The sequence below is a fragment of the Canis lupus genome, chromosome 2 (genome assembly GCF_003254725.2).
Source record: "Canis lupus dingo isolate Sandy chromosome 2, ASM325472v2, whole genome shotgun sequence".
Lineage (NCBI taxonomy): Eukaryota > Metazoa > Chordata > Mammalia > Carnivora > Canidae > Canis > Canis lupus.
Window position 1 is genome coordinate 49967046 of NC_064244.1, and position 18435 is coordinate 49985480.

At 38.2% G+C, this 18435-nt stretch overlaps 3 protein-coding genes across 12 annotated transcripts in view; 2 read left to right on the forward strand and 1 right to left on the reverse strand.

Moving 5' to 3' along the window:
* TRIM23 (tripartite motif containing 23) overlaps nucleotides 1–12422 on the reverse strand; it is a 37524-nt gene extending 25102 nt beyond the window's left edge. The window contains exons 1-4 of one of the 3 annotated variants that reach the window (XM_035713497.2): nucleotides 11981–12422; nucleotides 5542–5704; nucleotides 4461–4582; nucleotides 677–781 (exon numbers count right to left, since the gene is read on the reverse strand). In XM_035713497.2, coding sequence (XP_035569390.1) covers nucleotides 677–781; nucleotides 4461–4582; nucleotides 5542–5704; nucleotides 11981–12061 — 471 coding nt within the window. In that variant the 5' untranslated portion in view covers nucleotides 12062–12422. Of the gene's footprint in view, nucleotides 1–676; nucleotides 956–4460; nucleotides 4583–5541; nucleotides 5705–11980 lie in introns of all 3 variants that reach the window. The other 2 variants (XM_025448413.3, XM_025448414.3) reach the window with 2 other exon arrangements.
* A 334-nt stretch (nucleotides 12423–12756) lies between these two features.
* The window catches only part of TRAPPC13 (trafficking protein particle complex subunit 13), a 38958-nt gene continuing 33279 nt past the window's right edge, over nucleotides 12757–18435 (forward strand). For 7 of the 8 annotated variants that reach the window (XM_025448418.3, XM_025448419.3, XM_025448420.3 and 4 more), the window contains exon 1: nucleotides 12757–12898. In XM_025448418.3, coding sequence (XP_025304203.1) covers nucleotides 12853–12898 — 46 coding nt within the window. In that variant the 5' untranslated portion in view covers nucleotides 12757–12852. Of the gene's footprint in view, nucleotides 12899–16781; nucleotides 16923–18435 lie in introns of those variants that run through there. The other variant, XM_049103281.1, reaches the window with a different exon arrangement.
* On the forward strand, nucleotides 12761–17842 carry SHLD3 (shieldin complex subunit 3). The gene is made up of 2 exons (XM_035713500.2): nucleotides 12761–12898; nucleotides 16116–17842. The coding sequence occupies exon 2, from the start codon at nucleotides 16231–16233 to the stop codon at nucleotides 16984–16986; it is 756 nt and encodes a 251-aa protein (XP_035569393.1). The 5' UTR covers nucleotides 12761–12898; nucleotides 16116–16230; the 3' UTR covers nucleotides 16987–17842.

The following is an 18435-nucleotide window of genomic DNA, read 5'->3' on the forward strand; positions in this document are numbered from 1 at the left end:
TCCAGCCCCATATCCTTGCCCCCATCAGGCTCCATACTGGGCATGAAACCCACTTAAGATTCTCTCTCTCGGGGTGCCCGGGTAGCAGAGTGGGTTAAGCCTCTGACTCTTGGTTGCATTTCAGGTTGTGATCTCAGGGTCATGGATGGAGCGCCACATCTGGCTCTGTGCTCAGCACAGTCTGCTAAAGTTTCTCTCCCCCTCTTCCTCAGTCCCTCCCCCCACCATGTTCCCTTTCTTTCTCTAAAATAAATAAATATTAAAAAAGATATTCTCTCTCCCTACCCATCCACCCTCTCCCTCTCCTTCCCTCCCTCCCTTTAAAAAAAAAAGAATCCAAGAGACTCACTTTATAATTTTACCATAAACATCAGTTCATCAACAGACATAAATATTATCAACACAATCCAGTACATTATAAAAACATGCACACATAGAAATTTTGTTTCCTTCTGGAAAGCTATTCTTTAGTGAATAAAAAATCATAAAGCCTCTCTGAAATTTTTGTTATGACATTCAGAAATTAAATCTTTCATTTCTTTTCACGCTACCAAACTCAATTCATTCATCACTGAACTCTTCTTCAATCCCTACTTGGCATAAAGAACCAGATCAATGGAAACAAATGGTAGGCTGGTAAACTAGATAGAGTCATCCAGTCTAATTATATTCATACCTTGTGACCTTGGTGTTTTCCATATTCTTTGCAGACACAGCACATAAGTGGGCTAGTTTGACAGCCTTCTTCCAAGCAAACAAACTCAATGGCATGTACCTGATGCTGAGAGCACATGGTTTTCTCATGAGGTTTATCAGCTAGAGGTACTCGTCTGTGTTTTGCTAATGTCTTTGTAGAATGAGTAACTTGAGAACACTCTGAGCACAAATGAGTTGCACATACAGTGCAATATACAGACGCAACGTGAGCTTCATCTTCATCGCAACGAATGATGCTCTAATAAACAAAAAATTAATGTCTTCAAACTGAACCTCAATCACTGGAACATGACAAATTTTAAAATATAAAAGCCCAGAATCTTTTCTGACTGACCAAGCTTTATATATGAAATACTGGTAATTAAGTAAAAAGGTCATTTATAATTCATCTAATAAAGTATTCATTTCTATAGGAAAGTGATAAGCTATTTCCAAAATTGATTATCAATATATGCTATGAATTTGAGGCCAAAAATAAAACTGTTCTCAGAGATACACAGTGTAAAGATATCTTCCACGGAGTCCTTTAATTTTACATAAAAGAAATTGAACAATAAAGGCTGGAAATCTTTTTAGGACTAAAAAAACTGATAACAAATATATCCCCACTGCTTTATTTTTTTTTAAGATTTTATTTTTAAGTAATGTCTACACCCAAAGTGGGGCTCAAACTTAAAACCCTGAGGTCAAGAGTTCCATGATCTACTGAGATAGCCACGTACCCCTGACAACTGCTTTAAATACTACTTAACACAGAGATACATAGAAAAAAAGAGAAATCCAAATGTTATTTTGAGACGATGTGTAGACAAGAATCAGCTACAAAGTTTTTAAAAATATAGATGCCCAGACTCTAACCTAGGAAATACCTATTCCAATAGGCTTAGAAGCCTGAGCTGGGTTTTTTTTTTAACTCCACAGGTGAGCTCACTGCACAATCCTGGCTGAAAAAGCACTGAGTTAACCAAATAAAAAATAAATAAAATCTATGTTGTATATAAGCTTTTAAATATTATTTCTAATTTTCATGAATTACAAAAAGCATTCAAATTAAAAAACTTTACATGTTAGATAATCAAGAATGTTTTGAAACTTACGCTTAATAAAGGACCATAACTGGAAAGGGAGAAACTTGGAATAAATTGTTCCAGAAATAAAAATTAGAAAATATATCAATGGTGTCATTTAATATCACATTAAATTAAGAAATTAAAAAAAATAAAATAAATTTAAAAATAAATTTTAAAAAGTAAATTAAGAAATGAACTCAAAGGTAAACATTTTTACTTGCAATTTTGAGAAACACATACACATAAAACTAAAAATTCATGTCTTCTGTTTTCCAGACATGAAAAATAATTTACAAGGTCAATATTAGACAATATTCTAATGTCTTTTGAAAGATAAAGATATAGCACATGAAAGAACTACAAAAATTTTAGAAAACAGTGCTCCCCACAACTCTGTGGTCAACTAATATTCAACAAAGCAGGAGAGAATAGCCAATGGAAAAAACACAGTCCCTTCAACGAATGGTGTTGGGAAAACTGGACAGCCATATACAGAAGAATGAAACTGGACCGTTTTCTTACACCATCCACAAAATTAAATTCAAAATGGATTAAAGACCTAAATGTGAGACAGGAATCTATCAAAATCCTAGAAGAGAACGGAAGCAACCTCTGGGATCTCAACCACAGCAAATTCTTACTAGACACATCTCCAGGGGCAAGGGAAACAAAAGCAAAAATGAACCTTTGGGACTTCATCAAGATAAAAAAGCTTCTGCACAGCAAAGGAAACAGTCAACAAAACTAAAAGGCAACCTACAGAATAGGAGAAGGTATTTGCAAATGACACATAGATAAAGGGCTAGTATCCAAAATCTATAAAGAACTTACCAAAATCAATACCCCTAAAATAAAAAAATCCAGTTAAGAAGTGGTGGAAGACAGGAACAGACATTTCTCAAAAGAAGATATATATATAAAGAGTAAACAGTCACATGAAAAACTGTTCAACATCACTCAGCATCAGAGAAATACAGATCAAAGCCATAATGAAATGCCACCTCACATCAGTTAGAATGGCTAAAAGTAACAACTCAGAAAATAACAGATGTTGGGGAGGATGCAGAGAAAGGAAAACCCTTTGCTTTGAGGGTAGGAATGCAAACCAATGCAGCCACTCTGGAAAACAGTATGAAGCTTCCTCGAAAAGTTAAAAAAAAAACAGAACTACTCTACAACTCAGCAATTACACTACTAGGTATTTATCCAAAGGATACAAAAATAGTGATTCAAAGGGGCACATGCACCCCAATGTTTGTAGCAGCACTATCCACAATAGCCAAAATATACAAAGAGTCCAAAAGTCCATTAACAGATGAACAGATAAATATGTATATATAGATACAATGGAATATTACTCAGCCATAAAAAGAATGAAATTTGCAAAATTGTGGATGGAACCAGAGGGTATTATGCTAAGCAAAATAAATCAGTCACACAAAGACAAATGATTTCACTCATGTGTGGAATCTAACAAACAAAAAAAGATGAACATAGGGGAAGGGAAGGAAAAAGACATTAAGATAAAAACAGAGAAGGAGGCAAACCATTAAGAGATGCTTAACTACAGGAACAACCTGAGGGTTGCTGGAGGGAAGGTGGATTAGGGAATGGGGTAAATGGGTGATAAACATTAAGGAGGGCACATGATATACGAGCACTGGGTGTTACAGGCAACTGATGAATCACTAAATTTAACCCTGAAACTAATCCTATACTACACGTTAACTAACTTGAATTTAAATAAACTCTTTAAAGAAAAAAAAAAAAAAAGTGTTCCAGTCTGAAATTCACTTCAGTGAATCACTTTACATAAAGAAATCATGACCTAATAAAAAAGAGGTAGAAATCAATGACTTTTTTTCCTTGATACTGAACCTGTGGTTTTAAAGTTGATCACCAAAATCACTAACTGTTATTTACTACAACTATTCTTATATCTAGTACAATATATGAGCTATGGCGACAATCCTCCAAGCATTAAAAATGTATTTTAAGGGGCGCCTGGCTGGCTCAGTCTAGAGCATGCAACTCTTGATCTCAGGGTCATGAGTTCAAGCCCCACATTGGGCATGGAGCGTACTAAATTTAAAAAATAAAAATAAATAAAAATAAAAATGTATTTTAACCTGTGTTAATGAGCTTCATTCTAATATTTACTGGACGATCAGCCTGTTGGATAAAGAGAGTATACTTACACACAATTTAAACTTTTCATGAAGATATTTAATAGTAATAATTCCCTCAGGAGCTACTGCTATTTTTAATGCATTTGGCCTCTACATTAAATGGCCTTTTTCAAGGAGTTCCTCTTTCTTTGTGCTGTACTATTTACTGTTGATTCACTTTTGCATCCTTGGTTTAATGTAGCTTACACCTTCTTCTTACCATTCCATAACCTTCTTACTCTTTGACTTTATCCTTGGGTAGAACTGAATTATAATAAGGAGATAAGTTTATATATAAAACATACTTTGGGTATAGTATTTTCAGAGAATTGCTATTTAGCTGGAAATATTGCTGCCTACAAACCTGTAATATAATGAAAAGTTATGTTTCTGGAATCCTATCTGCTGGAGCAAGTGAGGTAAGATTGTGCTTTTAATGCAAAGATTTTAAATTAAAAGAAAAAATTCATACTCATAATAAATATTTCACATGTTCTATCAGTACCTCTCCAGATATTCCAATGGCTTCTTCTGCAGCTCCACATTGACCAATATGTCCATTCTGCAGTCGTTCCAAAAGCTCCAATAAAGCAAAATTTTTTTTCAATCCCCAAACACCTGAATCTCCTAGAATATAAAAATAACTAAATCTAACAAAATGGACTATTAATAATTTTACCTTTACTATACCTCAATAGTAATTTGTCTTATATTTTAATCATTAATATCTAAATTTTCAAAATTCAAATTTCCTCATTATCTTTTTATGTTAGAACTATTGTCTTGCTAAAATTCTCTTTAAAAAACAGTTCCTTAGCATTGCGAGTAGAAACATACTTAAAGTTCTACTATTTTTCTATCATTTAACTCTATAAATCCTATCATTGATTTTTACTACATATATTAAACCAAAGGCTTTAAAATATTTTTTATATCAACTTTCAGTAAGAAACATATTTTCAATTACAACACAGAATAGCATACGTTTATTTATATATATATATCAATACTTTTTTTAAATATGTGTATATATACATCTGAAACAAGAGTTTCACACACCAATATTCACCCTTACAGTGTGCAACACACCCACATTTTTGTTCTATTTCTTCTTTTAAAAATCATGCTCACAGCCAATTAAACTGATTTTATAACTACAAATAAGCTATGATTCATGTCTGAAAACCACTGTAAGAAACATACACTTAACCTAAAATAACTCCTTAGTAAAATGGAACTCAAACAGCTAAACATAATCTTTTTTCCCCACCTCTCATTTAAACTAGAATCTGCAGCACTCAATGACTATAAAAACTCTTTTTCACACAAATAAAACAAACAATTTTATTTATTTATTTTTTTTAATTTTTTTTTTTTTTATTTATTTATGATAGTCACAGAGAGAGAAAGAGAGGCAGAGACACAGGCAGAGAGAGAAGCAGGCTCCATGCACCGGGAGCCTGACGTGGGAATCGATCCCGGGTCTCCAGGATCGCGCCCTGTGCCAAAGGCAGGCGCCAAACCGCTGCGCCACCCAGGGATCCCTACAATTTTAAAACTTAAATACATACAATGTATTTTCCTACCTAGATCTGTTACTTGTCGATCAAAAGGGCAACGGATTGCTCTTCCATGAAGAGGCAGGCGGGTAAGACAGTCATGACAGACTGTGTGGCCACAAAGCAGAAGGCGAGGAACTTTATCTCCTTGCAAAGAAAAGACATCTTCACAAACTCCACACTCCAGCACCTAGTGTTTGGAAAGGAAACGTGCTCTTTGAATGATTTTTTTTTAATATTTTACTTATTTATTCATGAGAGACAGCGAGAGAGAGAGAGAGAGAGAGAGAGAGAGGCAGAGACACAGGCAGAGGGAGAAGCAGGCTCCGTGCAGGGAGCCCGACGTGGGACTCGATACTGGGTCTCCAGGATCAAGCCCTGTGCTGAAGGCGGCGCTAAACCACCAGGGCTGCCCTCTTTGAATGATTTTAAAAGCACACATTCTTCAGGCCAAAAATACTCAATCTAATACACTAAATCGATCTTGTTACATTATTCCTCCATGAAAAAAACAGTCTCGGTCATAAAATGTTAAATCACCTTTTATCATTTTATCTGACAGACCCTGCAAAAATTACATCATAGTAAAATCACCTTGAAGTATCAAAGGTTAGGGACCAAGATAATGTTGTAAATTAACATCATCTTTCTCTTTTGAAAATTATGACTTGATTCATTGTATCTGAATCTGTGTAACATATTATTCTATCAAAGTTGGGTTCTTAAACAATTTTTCTGCAATTACCTACCCCTAAAAGACCATCATTAATTTGAACAGAAATCATTTGAATTATGTACTAGGGTAACAATTATCATTTATAAATGATAATGAACTTGTTCATTACAGAGTATAATTTTCAAACATTTTCTAGTATCCACTTATCATCATGTAAAGTAAAGAAAGCAGTCAGCTAAGACTTGAATTTCAATTCGTTGTTCTCAATTAATAAATATGCCCCTGGGTTAGGAAATATTTTGTCCATATAGTTCCAATTACAGGCACATGACTTGCCTGAGACCACGTAGTCAAAAGAACGGCAACAAGAATCGAGCATATTCTGTTTCCCAAGTCCATGAGGTTATGTTTTATAATTAATCAACAAACTATTTTTTTTATCAATGAAGCACTCTTGGTACCTTTATTTCCCAATATATATGAAGTGTTATACAATTTTAATTTATTTTTAAAAATACCCACACTGAAATGTTCAATTGTACCACAAACTCCTATGTCAGCTATCCATGACCTGTGACAATCTGGTCTCTGTCCTACTGCTTCACTGACACCCACTTAAGACTCAATTCCCAAACTATATAAAAAAATGTGTAGTTTCCAAAACATGACACACTGTTTTTGCCTCTTTTTTTATGCTAATGCCAAGGAAATAAACATTCTTCAAGTGGATCTTTTTTTTTTTTAATTAATAAACAAATTTCTAAACAACTGTATTTGTCAGTCTACCCACAGCTCTGTCCAAGTGAAATAACCACACTATCTCTTGGGCCATCATGCACCACAGATAAGTGTTTATCTTAACATTGAAACACTTTAATTCCATTATTGGCTTCCAGCCTGTCTTTCCCTCTTAGACCAAAAAGCCCTCAGAAACTGGGCATCCCAAACAATCCAGTACTGGTGTGCTTATATAAATAAATTTGACAAAATAAAAAATTAAAAACAGTTCAGCTCAACCACCATCCCCCCCCCCCCCAACAAATACACAATGCAAGGTAAAAAATAAAAGAAAAAAAAGAAAATCCACATGGAAATAAGACTTACTTAATCCATTAAAAATTTAAAATCAACTCTAATTAATTTGGACTTCGTGCATAAAATACAAACTTTCACTGTAAACTGATCATTCATAATTGGCTTACACCCCAGTATGGTTCAAAAGAGGCTTAAATGTAACATACATATCAAGAGAAAAGACATAAAAACAGCTCTTTAAACATATGAAAAGATGTTCAATCTCAGTCAAAGCACTTTGAAACGCACTTAAATCTAAACCAATATATTTTTTCAGATTAGATCAAACAGGTGGAAAACCCTTTGTGTAATCCTTTGTGTCGGCAAGTGTGTGGGAAAACAGATATTCTTAAACTTACTGACTGCTGTGAAATGTTTACTAAAACAGGCTTTAAGAAAGGCAATTTAACAATACCTATCAAAAGTTTACTTAGCTTAATAGTTGTATTTACAGAAATATATCTGACAAATATATCACAAGGGTGTGACAAGATCTCTAGATCATTCCTCACAGCGCCATTTGCATTTGCAAATGATGGGAAACAAAATAAATAGGTATCAGTATAGACTGGAAAATAAATTATAGTATATTCATATACTGCAAAACCACGCAGTCTGTTGAGAAAGAGGTAGTTTCTTATGTATACACACAGAATTGTTTCATATGAATAAAGAAAAGTGAAAAATACATAGAATATTTAGCTTTTGCATAAAGCTGGGGAAAAAAGAGCATATATTTATATATGTATTTTTATACAGGCACACTATCTTTCTAGCAGTATACACAGGAAACGGATTACACTGGAATAGTAAATGGCTCCCTATGAGGAGGAAAACAGATGGGAAGAGTTACACATAAATTGTATTATACACAGACACTTAAATGTATCTTACATTTTTTAAAAAGGCAGGACAGAAGTTTCATTTAAATATCCTCGCTTAACATAAGAAAATGCTCTGCATCACTTGCCATCAGGGAAATACAAATCAAAACCACAATGAGATACCACCTCACACCAGTGAGAATGGTCAAAATTAACATGACAGGAAACAACAGGTGTTGGAGAGGATGTGGAAAAAGGGGAACCCTCTGCCCTGTTGGTGGGAATGTGAACTGGTGCAGCCACTCTGGAAAACTGTGTGGAGGTTCCTCAGAGAGTTAAAAATAGAGCTGCCCTATGACCCAGCAATTGCACTGCTGGGGATTTACCCCAAAGATGCAGATGCGGTGAAACGCCAGGACACCAGCACCCCGATGTTTATAGCAGCAATGTCCACAATAGCCAAACTGTGGAAGGAGCCTCGGTGCCCATCAAAAGATGAATGAATGGATAAAGATGTGTATATAAAATGGGATATTACTCAGCCATTAGAAACAACAAATACCCAACATTTGCTTCAACGTGGATGGAACTGGAGGGTATTATGCTGAGTGAAATAAGTCAATTGAAAAAAAAAATAAAAAAAATAAAAAAAAAAGAAATAAGTCAATTGGAGGACAAACATTATAGGTCTCCTTCATTTAGGGAATATAAAAAATAGTGAAAGAGATTAAAGGGGAAAAGAGAGAAATGAGTGGGAAATATCAGAGAGGGAGACAGAACATGAGAGACTCCTAACTCTGGGAAGCGAACAAGGGGTAGTGGAAGGGGAGGCAGGCGGGGGGTGGGGATGACTGGGTGATGGGCACTGAGGGGGGCACTTGGCAGGATGAGCACTGGGTGATATGCTATATGTTGGCAAATTGCTCCAATAAAAATAAATAAATAATATCCTCGCTTAAATATCAAATTCATTCAGATACAGAAAAGATACAATAGAATTAGATATAAAATAAATACAACATTTTTATATATGTTCTTATTTTTGTAATACAATAAATTTATGACCATAATCTCCAAAGAATCAAAATAAATTTTAGTGCATTGATATCTTTTATCTCTGACCCCATAATTGCACAAGATGAAAGAACTTGAGTTGCTACCACAGGTTTTTTCAAAAAGCACTGGTAATATACCACAGATTTACAAACCAAACACGAGTCCAAAAATAAACTTACTAGACTATTTCACATCAACTCAATAAACAAGAGAGTGAGATATTCTTCCTTCAGTGTTTATGAATAGGAACTGTGGTTAACAGCACAAGGAATTAAATCCTAAATAAGAAAAAAGCTCTTAATTTTATCAACTTCACAAATATGTCAAATGGAGCTTCAAACTAATATCACATGTAAATCAAATTTTAATAAGTCAGACCATATTTTTTTAAGTTCTTATTTTTTTAATAATCTCTACCCCCAACATGGGGCTCGAACTCATGACTCAAAAATCAAGAGTAGCACACTCCTGCAGCTGAGCCAGCCAGGTACCCTAACCAGACTAAGAAGACTCACTCTGCAAATGAAACTTTCCTGGGGCACCTGGGTGGCTGAGCAGGTTGGGCGCCTGCTTTCAGCTCAGGTCCTGATCTCGGAGTCCTGGGATGGAGCCCCAAATCCAGGCCCCTGCTCAGCAGGGAGTCTGCTTCTCCCTCTCCATTTACCCCTTCCCCACACTCACGCTCGCTCTTTCTCTCAAATAAATTAAGAAAAATTCGAAAACAAAAAAACTTTCCTGATATTTTTTTCTTTTAGAATGTAAGTAATTTCATAATGTCAAATTTTGCCTTTGACTTCTCTAATTTGAAAAAACCCTGTCATTATCAACTCGTTCACTAAACACATTATTTCACATTTTCACATTATAGACTTCAACTTTTACCTTCCAATGAATAATTTCTGCTTTCATCTACAAAAATGACAATTAGTCGGATTTTTAAAAATTTATGCCATCATACCCCTTACAAATTACGGCATAAGGATCTTGACAAAAAGGACTACCCTCCTGCACAGCTCAGGCACATTCTATGTGTGAAGACAAAAAACACACAAAGTGAACCTCTAACATATCAAACTTTGTGCTGTAACAAATTTGAGTCATATGAGGCTTTCATATATATATATATAGAGAGAGAGAGAGAGAGAGAGAGATTTTAAGGCAACTAGAGTAACAATAATAGATACACCAATAATATCCATTGTAATTACAACTTAATTCAGTATAATTCACAAAATAATCTCCAGGGATCCTCTTTTAGATAAAGCACAATTTAATAAATAAGACTCCGATCATACAACGTGCCTAACAACAGTGCCCCTCTGTATCTCAGATAAAGCTGTGTACCTTCAGGGTACCTTTATTAATACACAAAGGCCAGACGAATTAAAAGCCATCAACAAGTGATAGCATACCTGTGAGCCGAAATGTTGTAGCATTTGTTGTCATACGAGACTAATAATAGGTGAAGAATCACAGATGGGTCTTACCAAGATCTTAAAATAACTTCAGATATTATCTGGAATATTGGTTCTCAACCATTAAAATCACATTAAAATCGCTTCTGGGGATTTTATTTTAAGATTTATTTATTTATTTATTTATTTATTTATTTATTTATTTATTTATTTATTTATGATAGACATAGAAAGAGAGAGAGAGGCAGAGACACAGGAGGAGGGAGAAGCAGGCTCCATGCCGGGAGCCCAACGTGGGACTGGATCCCGGGACTACAGGATCGTGCCCTGGGCCAAAGGCAGGCGCTAAACCGCTGAGCCACCCAGGGATCCCCGCTTCTGGGATGTTTAAAAAAAAAAAAATGCTGATGTCAAGTTAATCAGAACTGGGGGAGGAGGTGTGTATCAGCAGGGTTTGTTTGTTTGTTTAAGTTCTCAGTTATTGGGGGCTCAGCGGCTTAGCACCTGCCTTCGGCCCAGGTCACGATCCTGGAGACCTGGGATAGAGTCCCACATTCGGCTCCCTGAATGGAGCCTGCTTCTCCCTCTGCTTGTGTCTCTGCCTCTGTTTCTCATGAATAAATAAATAAAATCTTAAAAAAAAGAAAAAAAAAGTCCTCATTCTACTATGTAGCCAGTAATGACAATTACCAATAACTCAGATTACAACAATCCTGAAAGTTATCACAAGACACTGAGATCAGTTCTCCCTTGCACATCTTCTTTCCCATAGGTCTAGAGTGGAGGGCAAGGATGAATCCCACGTATTTCAATTGATCTTTCTTTCTTTTTTTTTTTTTTTAGATTTTATTATTTACTTATTCATGAGAGACACAGAGAGCGAGGCAGAGACACAGGCAGAGGGAGAAGCAGGCTCCGTGCAGGGAGCCCGGCATGGGACTCGACCCCAACCCCGGGTCTCCAGGATCACGCCCTGGGCCGAACGCGGCGCTATACCGCTGAGCCCCCTGGGATGCTCCCAACTGACTTCTTAATCAATGAATCTTGAAGCATGTAAGCACACTAGAATTTGGAACCTGAAGCACAGGGCAATCCCCATATCCCAATGCCCAGCCACGCTGCTGCTGGGACGCGTCCCAAACGTGTGGACAGTCCGTACTCACGAGCGAGGAGGGGCCCGACTAACCAACACCACACGTCTGGTGATAGGAGGAGGGCAATAATGAAAACCAGAGCTAAAAAGGCAGTCACCCCTGGATCTGTCGGAGGGGAGGAGAACGGACGGGGGAGGGGAGGGGAGGGCTAGTGACGCCAGGAGGGGCGCAGAGGCCCAGCGAAGACGGCGGAGCGCGGCCGCCAGACCTCAGGGACGAACCCAGGGGAGGCCGCAGGTGGGGAACACAGCACGCAAGGCCCCTCACCTTCACCACGGCCGTCCCGCGGCCGCCCTGCCGGCCAGCGTCCAGTCCCGCTCCAGGCTTGTTTACAATCAGGGTAGCCATCCTACGCGGAGCGGCGCCGCAGGAGCAGCCGTCACGGCCTCCAACGGAGGGGCGGGGCCCAGCCGCCTACCCAGAGGCCTCCGCGCTCGCCGCCGGCGCACAGGCGCAGTAGGAAGCGCGGAGCGCCGCGGGGCTGACCTTTGCCCCCCTCCTTCCGCCAGTCCCTACCTCTTCGGCGGCGCCGCCTCGTGTATTTGAACGCTTTGCTGTTTGTATTCTTATTCAAGATGCGGTCTGCATCTGCAACTGGCGGAAGGAATACGAATAAAGGAAATTTAAAAAAAAGAAGGGATAAAGCAAGAAGCCAAGTTTCGAGGGGAAGCCCCCGCTTCGATCACCACCTCCGCCTAATGGCAGGCGAGACGCGGGATGGGGAGTGGACTACATCTCCCTGCATGCAATGCGGCTCTGCTTATAAACTACAAATCCCAGCATGCAAAATCCTCCGCGCCCCCCCCCCCCCCCTTCACTGTGCGATGCAAGTCTTTGGGACGCTGCGCGCTGTCACCGAGAAGTGGTTTCTTGAAATTGTGATGCGTGACTGCCGCTGGGAAATAGACAGGGATGTAATGGACAGGTGTCTAAGGAGCGAGGGATGGCTTCGGTGAAAGGAAGCCGCTGAGTCCGTCCGTGAAGGACGTGATAAAGAAGAGACTTGAAGGCGGCAGCAGCGCGGAGAACCCCGTGGGGAGCGAGGTGGAGCTTCGCGAACGTCGGCTCTTCCGTTCGCTTCCGGGCTGCGCTGAACCTGTGCGGCTGCCGTAGGCCGGGGGTCGGTAGCGCCGGTCAGGATGGAAGTGAATCCCCCCAAACAGGAGCACCTGCTGGCCCTGAAAGGTAGACTTTTACGCACCTGACTCCCTCTAGTCTGTTTTGTCCTCTTCTCTCGCTGGTTCTCGAAGTCGTTGCCACAAAGACCCGGTCCCGGGGACTCAGGCCTCGTCTTTTCCTTCGACGTTGCCCTGCCCTGCCCTGCCCTGGGGCGACGAGCGGAAGGAGGGGGTTCTTCTCCTTGGGGCTCTCAGGTCTGACGGCCTCTCCCTAGAGAGGAACGGATAACCTGGTAAATCACCGGAGGTGGTACTGCTGCACCTGCCAGGCTGCAGGGGGTGTCGTGGGGATGGGACAGTTCATGTCAACCTCCGTTTTCTGTGCATGGCAAGAAAACTTGTAGTGAATTTGATGATTTAGGGGAAAACCCACAGGGCGGCGTTTTTCTGGAATTCTTACTGTTTTCTGAAAACCTTTTGTTTAAGATAGCTTCAGCTTTATTTTCTCTTCTGCTTCCACAAACGTGTTTTTTCTTTTTCTTTCTTTTCCTTTCTTTCCTTCCTTCCTCCCTCCCTTCCTTCCTCCCTCCCTCCCTCTCTCCCTCCCTTCCTCTACTGTGTGGTCACCAATAAGTTCTTGGACTGAGCTGGGAAAAGGCTCAATAGATTACTTGAATTCAGTTAAGTTGCACTGACCTTCAGTGATGTGAGCATCAGACGTTCCAGAAGCTCACCAGTGCCATCCCTAACAAAATCAGATACTCCTAGCTGAGGATAATAGGTTTATCTCTGGCTGTAGGATTAGAAAGCGATATTAAAGTTCCTTTTAAGTATTTATTTATTCATGAGACAGAGAGAGGCAGAGACACAGGCAGAGGGAGAAGCAGGCTCCATGCAGGGAGCCTGATGCGGGACTCGATCCCGGGTCCCTAGGATCACACCCTGAACCAAAGGCAGATGCTCAACCTCTGAGCCACCCAGGGATCCCAGAAAACAACTGTATTAAATAATATAGCAATAGGATCTGGAAGCTCAGCCTGAGAAAATGAGCTAGACTGAAATGGGTTCTTATATAGAAGAAGGGAAAGAAACTGTCTTTTTTTCTTCTTCTTCTTAATCTCATGTGAAGTATGTGGAATAGATTTTACTTAATATCTATCAGAAATTTAAGAGACTTTCAGGATCACAGAGCTAGAAAGCGATTGGAGGCAATATTTTAGCCCAAGGCCTTTACCTTTCCAAGACTCCATGTTGCCTCCTAATGGAGGAGGCTGCATTTTCAGAGAACATTTTCCCATTAACTACTATGACGGGGAATCTGAAACAGTTCTCTTAGCTGCTGGGTATCAATTTACGCAAACTGAAAGCTATTAAACGCCAAGTTACATTGCAGTGATGTGGAAGCTAAGTGCCATTGGGTATTTTTAGTTTTCTATTATTCTTTATTTCCTGAAACAGAAGATCACCTGGGAAAGAGTATTTTAGCAGCCTAAGAGGACAAGTGCTGTGAAGTTCACTGATAGTTTCAGTTTTATTAAAGCTCCTCGGTATCATTGTTCCCCCTTGCTACTCAAGAATTTTCACAAGTTGTGGGGCACCTGCCTTGCTCAGTTGGTGGAGCATGTGACTCTCCATCTTGGGGTAGTGAGTCCAAGCCTCACATTGGATGTAGAGGTTACTTTAAAAAATAAAAAAAATTACTGAAAAAAATAATTGTCACAGATTTTAATTTTACTAATTATTGGATGCCAAGTGTACCAATTTATATAGTCATTTAAGTTTCTTATATATGTAAAATACTAAGAAGCTCTCCGAACCTTATCATCCTTGGAATACAATGTTGAATAAGTTCTTTAAAAAAAGAAGAAGAATTCTCAGTGCCATATTTTACAATGTAAGGAAAAGGAAAGGAAAAAATAAAAGTATTATTAATGCTTTTAAGAATATGCTCTCTGTGTTTAGGTTCATATTAAAATTATGGATGGTAAGGATCACAGTCATTTATGAATTTAAGTTGTCACATCTGTTAGTGGACACTGACAATAGGTAAAAAGAATCATTATGCGATTAATTACTTCTGACTTTTCAGAATCAGTGGTCAATGAATACTGTGACATCATGACAGGAGTTCCCACCCATCATCATTCTAGCAATAGGCGAATCCCTTTGAAAGGTTCTCTAATGATTTGGGGGAGAAGAAATACAACCTCTCATTTTTTTTTTTCCAACAGTAATTAGGATTTGAAAGAGCCTGCATTATGGCTCCTGCAGCTTTGGACTCGGTTAGGAAACCTACCTATATGCTGAAATTTATTATCAATGACTTCATTTGGGGCAACTTGAAGACTTTGTTGTTATGAGAGGGAAAAAAAGTGAGGTCTAGGGCAGCCCCTGTGGCGCAGCGGTTTAGCGCCGCCTGCAGCCTGGGGTGTGATCCTGGCGGCCCGGGATCGAGTCCCACATCGGGCTCCGTGCATGGAGCCTGCTTCACCCTCTGCCTCTCTCTCTCTCTCTCTCTCTCTCTCTCTCTGTGTCTCTATGAATAAATAACTAAAAATCTTTAAAAAAAAAAAAAAGTGAAGTCTAGCTGCCGCCCTCCTCCTCCTCCTCCCCCCCGCCCCCCATTCAGGAACCATAGTACCAAGGTCTTGATATTCTGAAAGTCCTCCATTTATACAAAGGAGACTGTCACAGACCCAGTTCCTAGCCTGGTTAAAATTCAGAGTTAAACTATTTTTATGTTATTAGTGTTTACAACTGCAAATGAAATAAAGTCATTAAGTATTCTGTCTCTGTATTTGATAGAATTCATATAATTTTAAAGTATTAAATGATCATTTTTCTTAAGGCATTAAAAATTACAATGATTTTCATTGTCCTCAATTCAGCTGTCTCAAATTTTTAAGTACCATAACATTTTTGTTATCTTCAGATGAATCTAGTATTCTAAGAATCACTAATTTACTCTGTTTTTTGCTATAGTCTTAAGATTATTATTACCTACTATGTTAATGATGGTAGTTCCAAGTCCTTTATATCTGTTATGTTAGACACATCGACTACTGGCAATGATCTTATAGGGCTGGCAGTGATCTTATAGGGCATCTAATCCAGATCCCTTATTTTGGTAAGATAAAGCATTTCCAGTTTTGTGGATTAAATTTGCATTTACCAACAGCACTTGGTAAAATGTCATATTGGGATTGGTTTTGTCTTTTCTTTTTCCCTATTTGTGTGTAGGCTGCCCCTACCGTATCTTACTCTTTGCAATACTTCCACTTTAGGTCCTGTTTCCCTCTGATTTGGAAAGAGAGTCTTGTAATTATAAATTACATTCTAGCGCTGAGGAGCACATCTAAGAAATGTTCTCTTCATTAAGAGTAACTGGATTACTGCAGGATGACTACAGAAGTAATATTACATTATCGACCATATGAGAATGATCCCACACAACTGCTAAAAATTGCAGAGAAAGCAATTCAAGACTTTCCTACACGTCCACTAACGAGATTTATTCCTTGGTTTCTGCATGATGGGTCCAAACTTCCACTCAAACCTAAAAGATCACCACCTGTGATTTCTGAAGAGGCAGCTGAAGATGTGAAACAGTACTTAACCATTTCAGAACACGATGCTAAATCACAGAGTTATGATTGCACAGTAGATCTTTTGGAATTTCAACCTAATTTAAAAAAAAGGAAGCACTTAATCCGGTCACATTCACTGAATGAACAGACTAATTGTGGAAATCTAGATAAACAATCAGAGAAGGGAAGACAGCACAAGAAGAGGTTTTGGAGTGTTTCACTTCCCAACAGTAATTGTACTGAAAATATTTTTCCTTTGTCTAAGAAATTGCAAGATAGTTTAAAGGCACTGAATTTGCATTCACTTTACAGAGCAAGATGGACTATAGAGCACGCTATTTGTAACAACCAAACTCTGGAAGACATTTGGGCAAAACTCAATCAAATTATCAGGCACAATGAACTTCCATCTTGTAATGCAACCTTTCAGAGACACTTAGACCAAATATGGGTGTTCTGTGATATTATGTACTGTGAATATGTGGGAAATCTTCTTAAAGGAAGGTTAGCTCTTACTGGGAAAATGAATTTATTCATGCATAAATATGGTGTTATTTTTAGTATGTAATGAATTTCACTGTCAAAGAGAAGAATATTCTGAATAAACTGAATATGATCTGAAATAGTGAGATCAATAAATTTTTATGGGTTTTTAAATTTTTCATTTGACCCTTCACTAATACATCCTATTCATTCTTAATATTGTAAAAAGTTGTGTGGTAATTTGTATACCATTGTTTTCTAGAAATAAATGTTTATTAGATGAGTTCTTAGACTTATCTATTAACTCGAGAACTTTCTGGGTTATACTTTTAGTAGTCTTCTAAATGAATCCTGATAAATTACTTGTACCGAGTTTACAGGGAAAATGTTCTATTCCTTTTGTCCTGTTACTTTTCCAGTGGTTGAATTAGATATTGCCGTGAATGATAGCAGATAGTTTGGATTTTGGTAAAGCCTCAAAATGTAACATTGTAGTGTTTTTTCTTTTTTCCTTTAAAGCATAATGATTTTTTTTTTTCAAGAAATAAAACCAATTCTATTGCAAATGTTACTCAAGTAGCATGAACATAGTCCAAATTGGGAAACTAGACCAGACTCCACTGATGCTTCCAAAAATCTGTAACTGACAGTTATTTGATGTGGAATTTTGAAACAAAAGTACAAAATGTATAATTTGCCATAGACCGTAATGTATCTTTAAGGATATAACTTATTTTGAAGGGAAATATCAAATGTAGATAAGAGATTCTTATTCTTTAATCTAGTACAAGTATTTCAGCCTTATTGATGGTTAATGCTGATTACTAGTTGACTGGTTCCTGTGAGTTTCCCGTAAGCAAAATGTTATAAATTGGGTTTACACTTCACGTCATAAAAATACCCAAAGTGATCATACAATAAAAGTTATATGTAAAAATGTATTTATTTGGCAAATTTTAAATGCCTACCATGAGATAGATGTTAGAATGTAGTATGGAAGGAGAGAAACATGGACCTTGTTCTTACAGAGCTCATGTGGAGTTATTCTCATTACAAGGTCGAACCAACTCCCTGGGAGAAAAAAAAAAAAAAAAGTAAGACTGTAGTCTTTCTGGAACGAAGACACACATTTGTCTTGTGGTGCTTGATTCAGTAAGGGCTCAATAATACATGTACATGCCATTTGGAGAGATTCTTCATAGCCCGAGTGAGCTGAGGTTGCTAAAGAGCAAACTACTAATTTTTTAAAAAATTATTTATTCATTCATTCATTCATTCATTCATTCATGAGAGACACAGAGGCAGGGACACAGGGAGAGGGAGAAACAGGATCCCTGTGGGAACCCGATGTGGGACTTGATCCCAAGACCCAGGAATCACGCCCTGAGCCAAAGGCAGACACTCAACCACTGAGCCACCTGGGCATCCTCAAGCTACTAATTTTTAAATAAAGAGATAATATTTTCCAATTAGGTTTCAGTCTGTCCAAATACTGTTTTAACTACTTTCAGTTACCTTTTTATTGTCTCAAGTG

Bases quoted from the DNA above. Each gene is read 5' to 3' on its own strand.
- SHLD3 (XM_035713500.2), top strand. From the start codon at position 16,231: ATGACTACAGAAGTAATATTACATTATCGACCATATGAGAATGATCCC.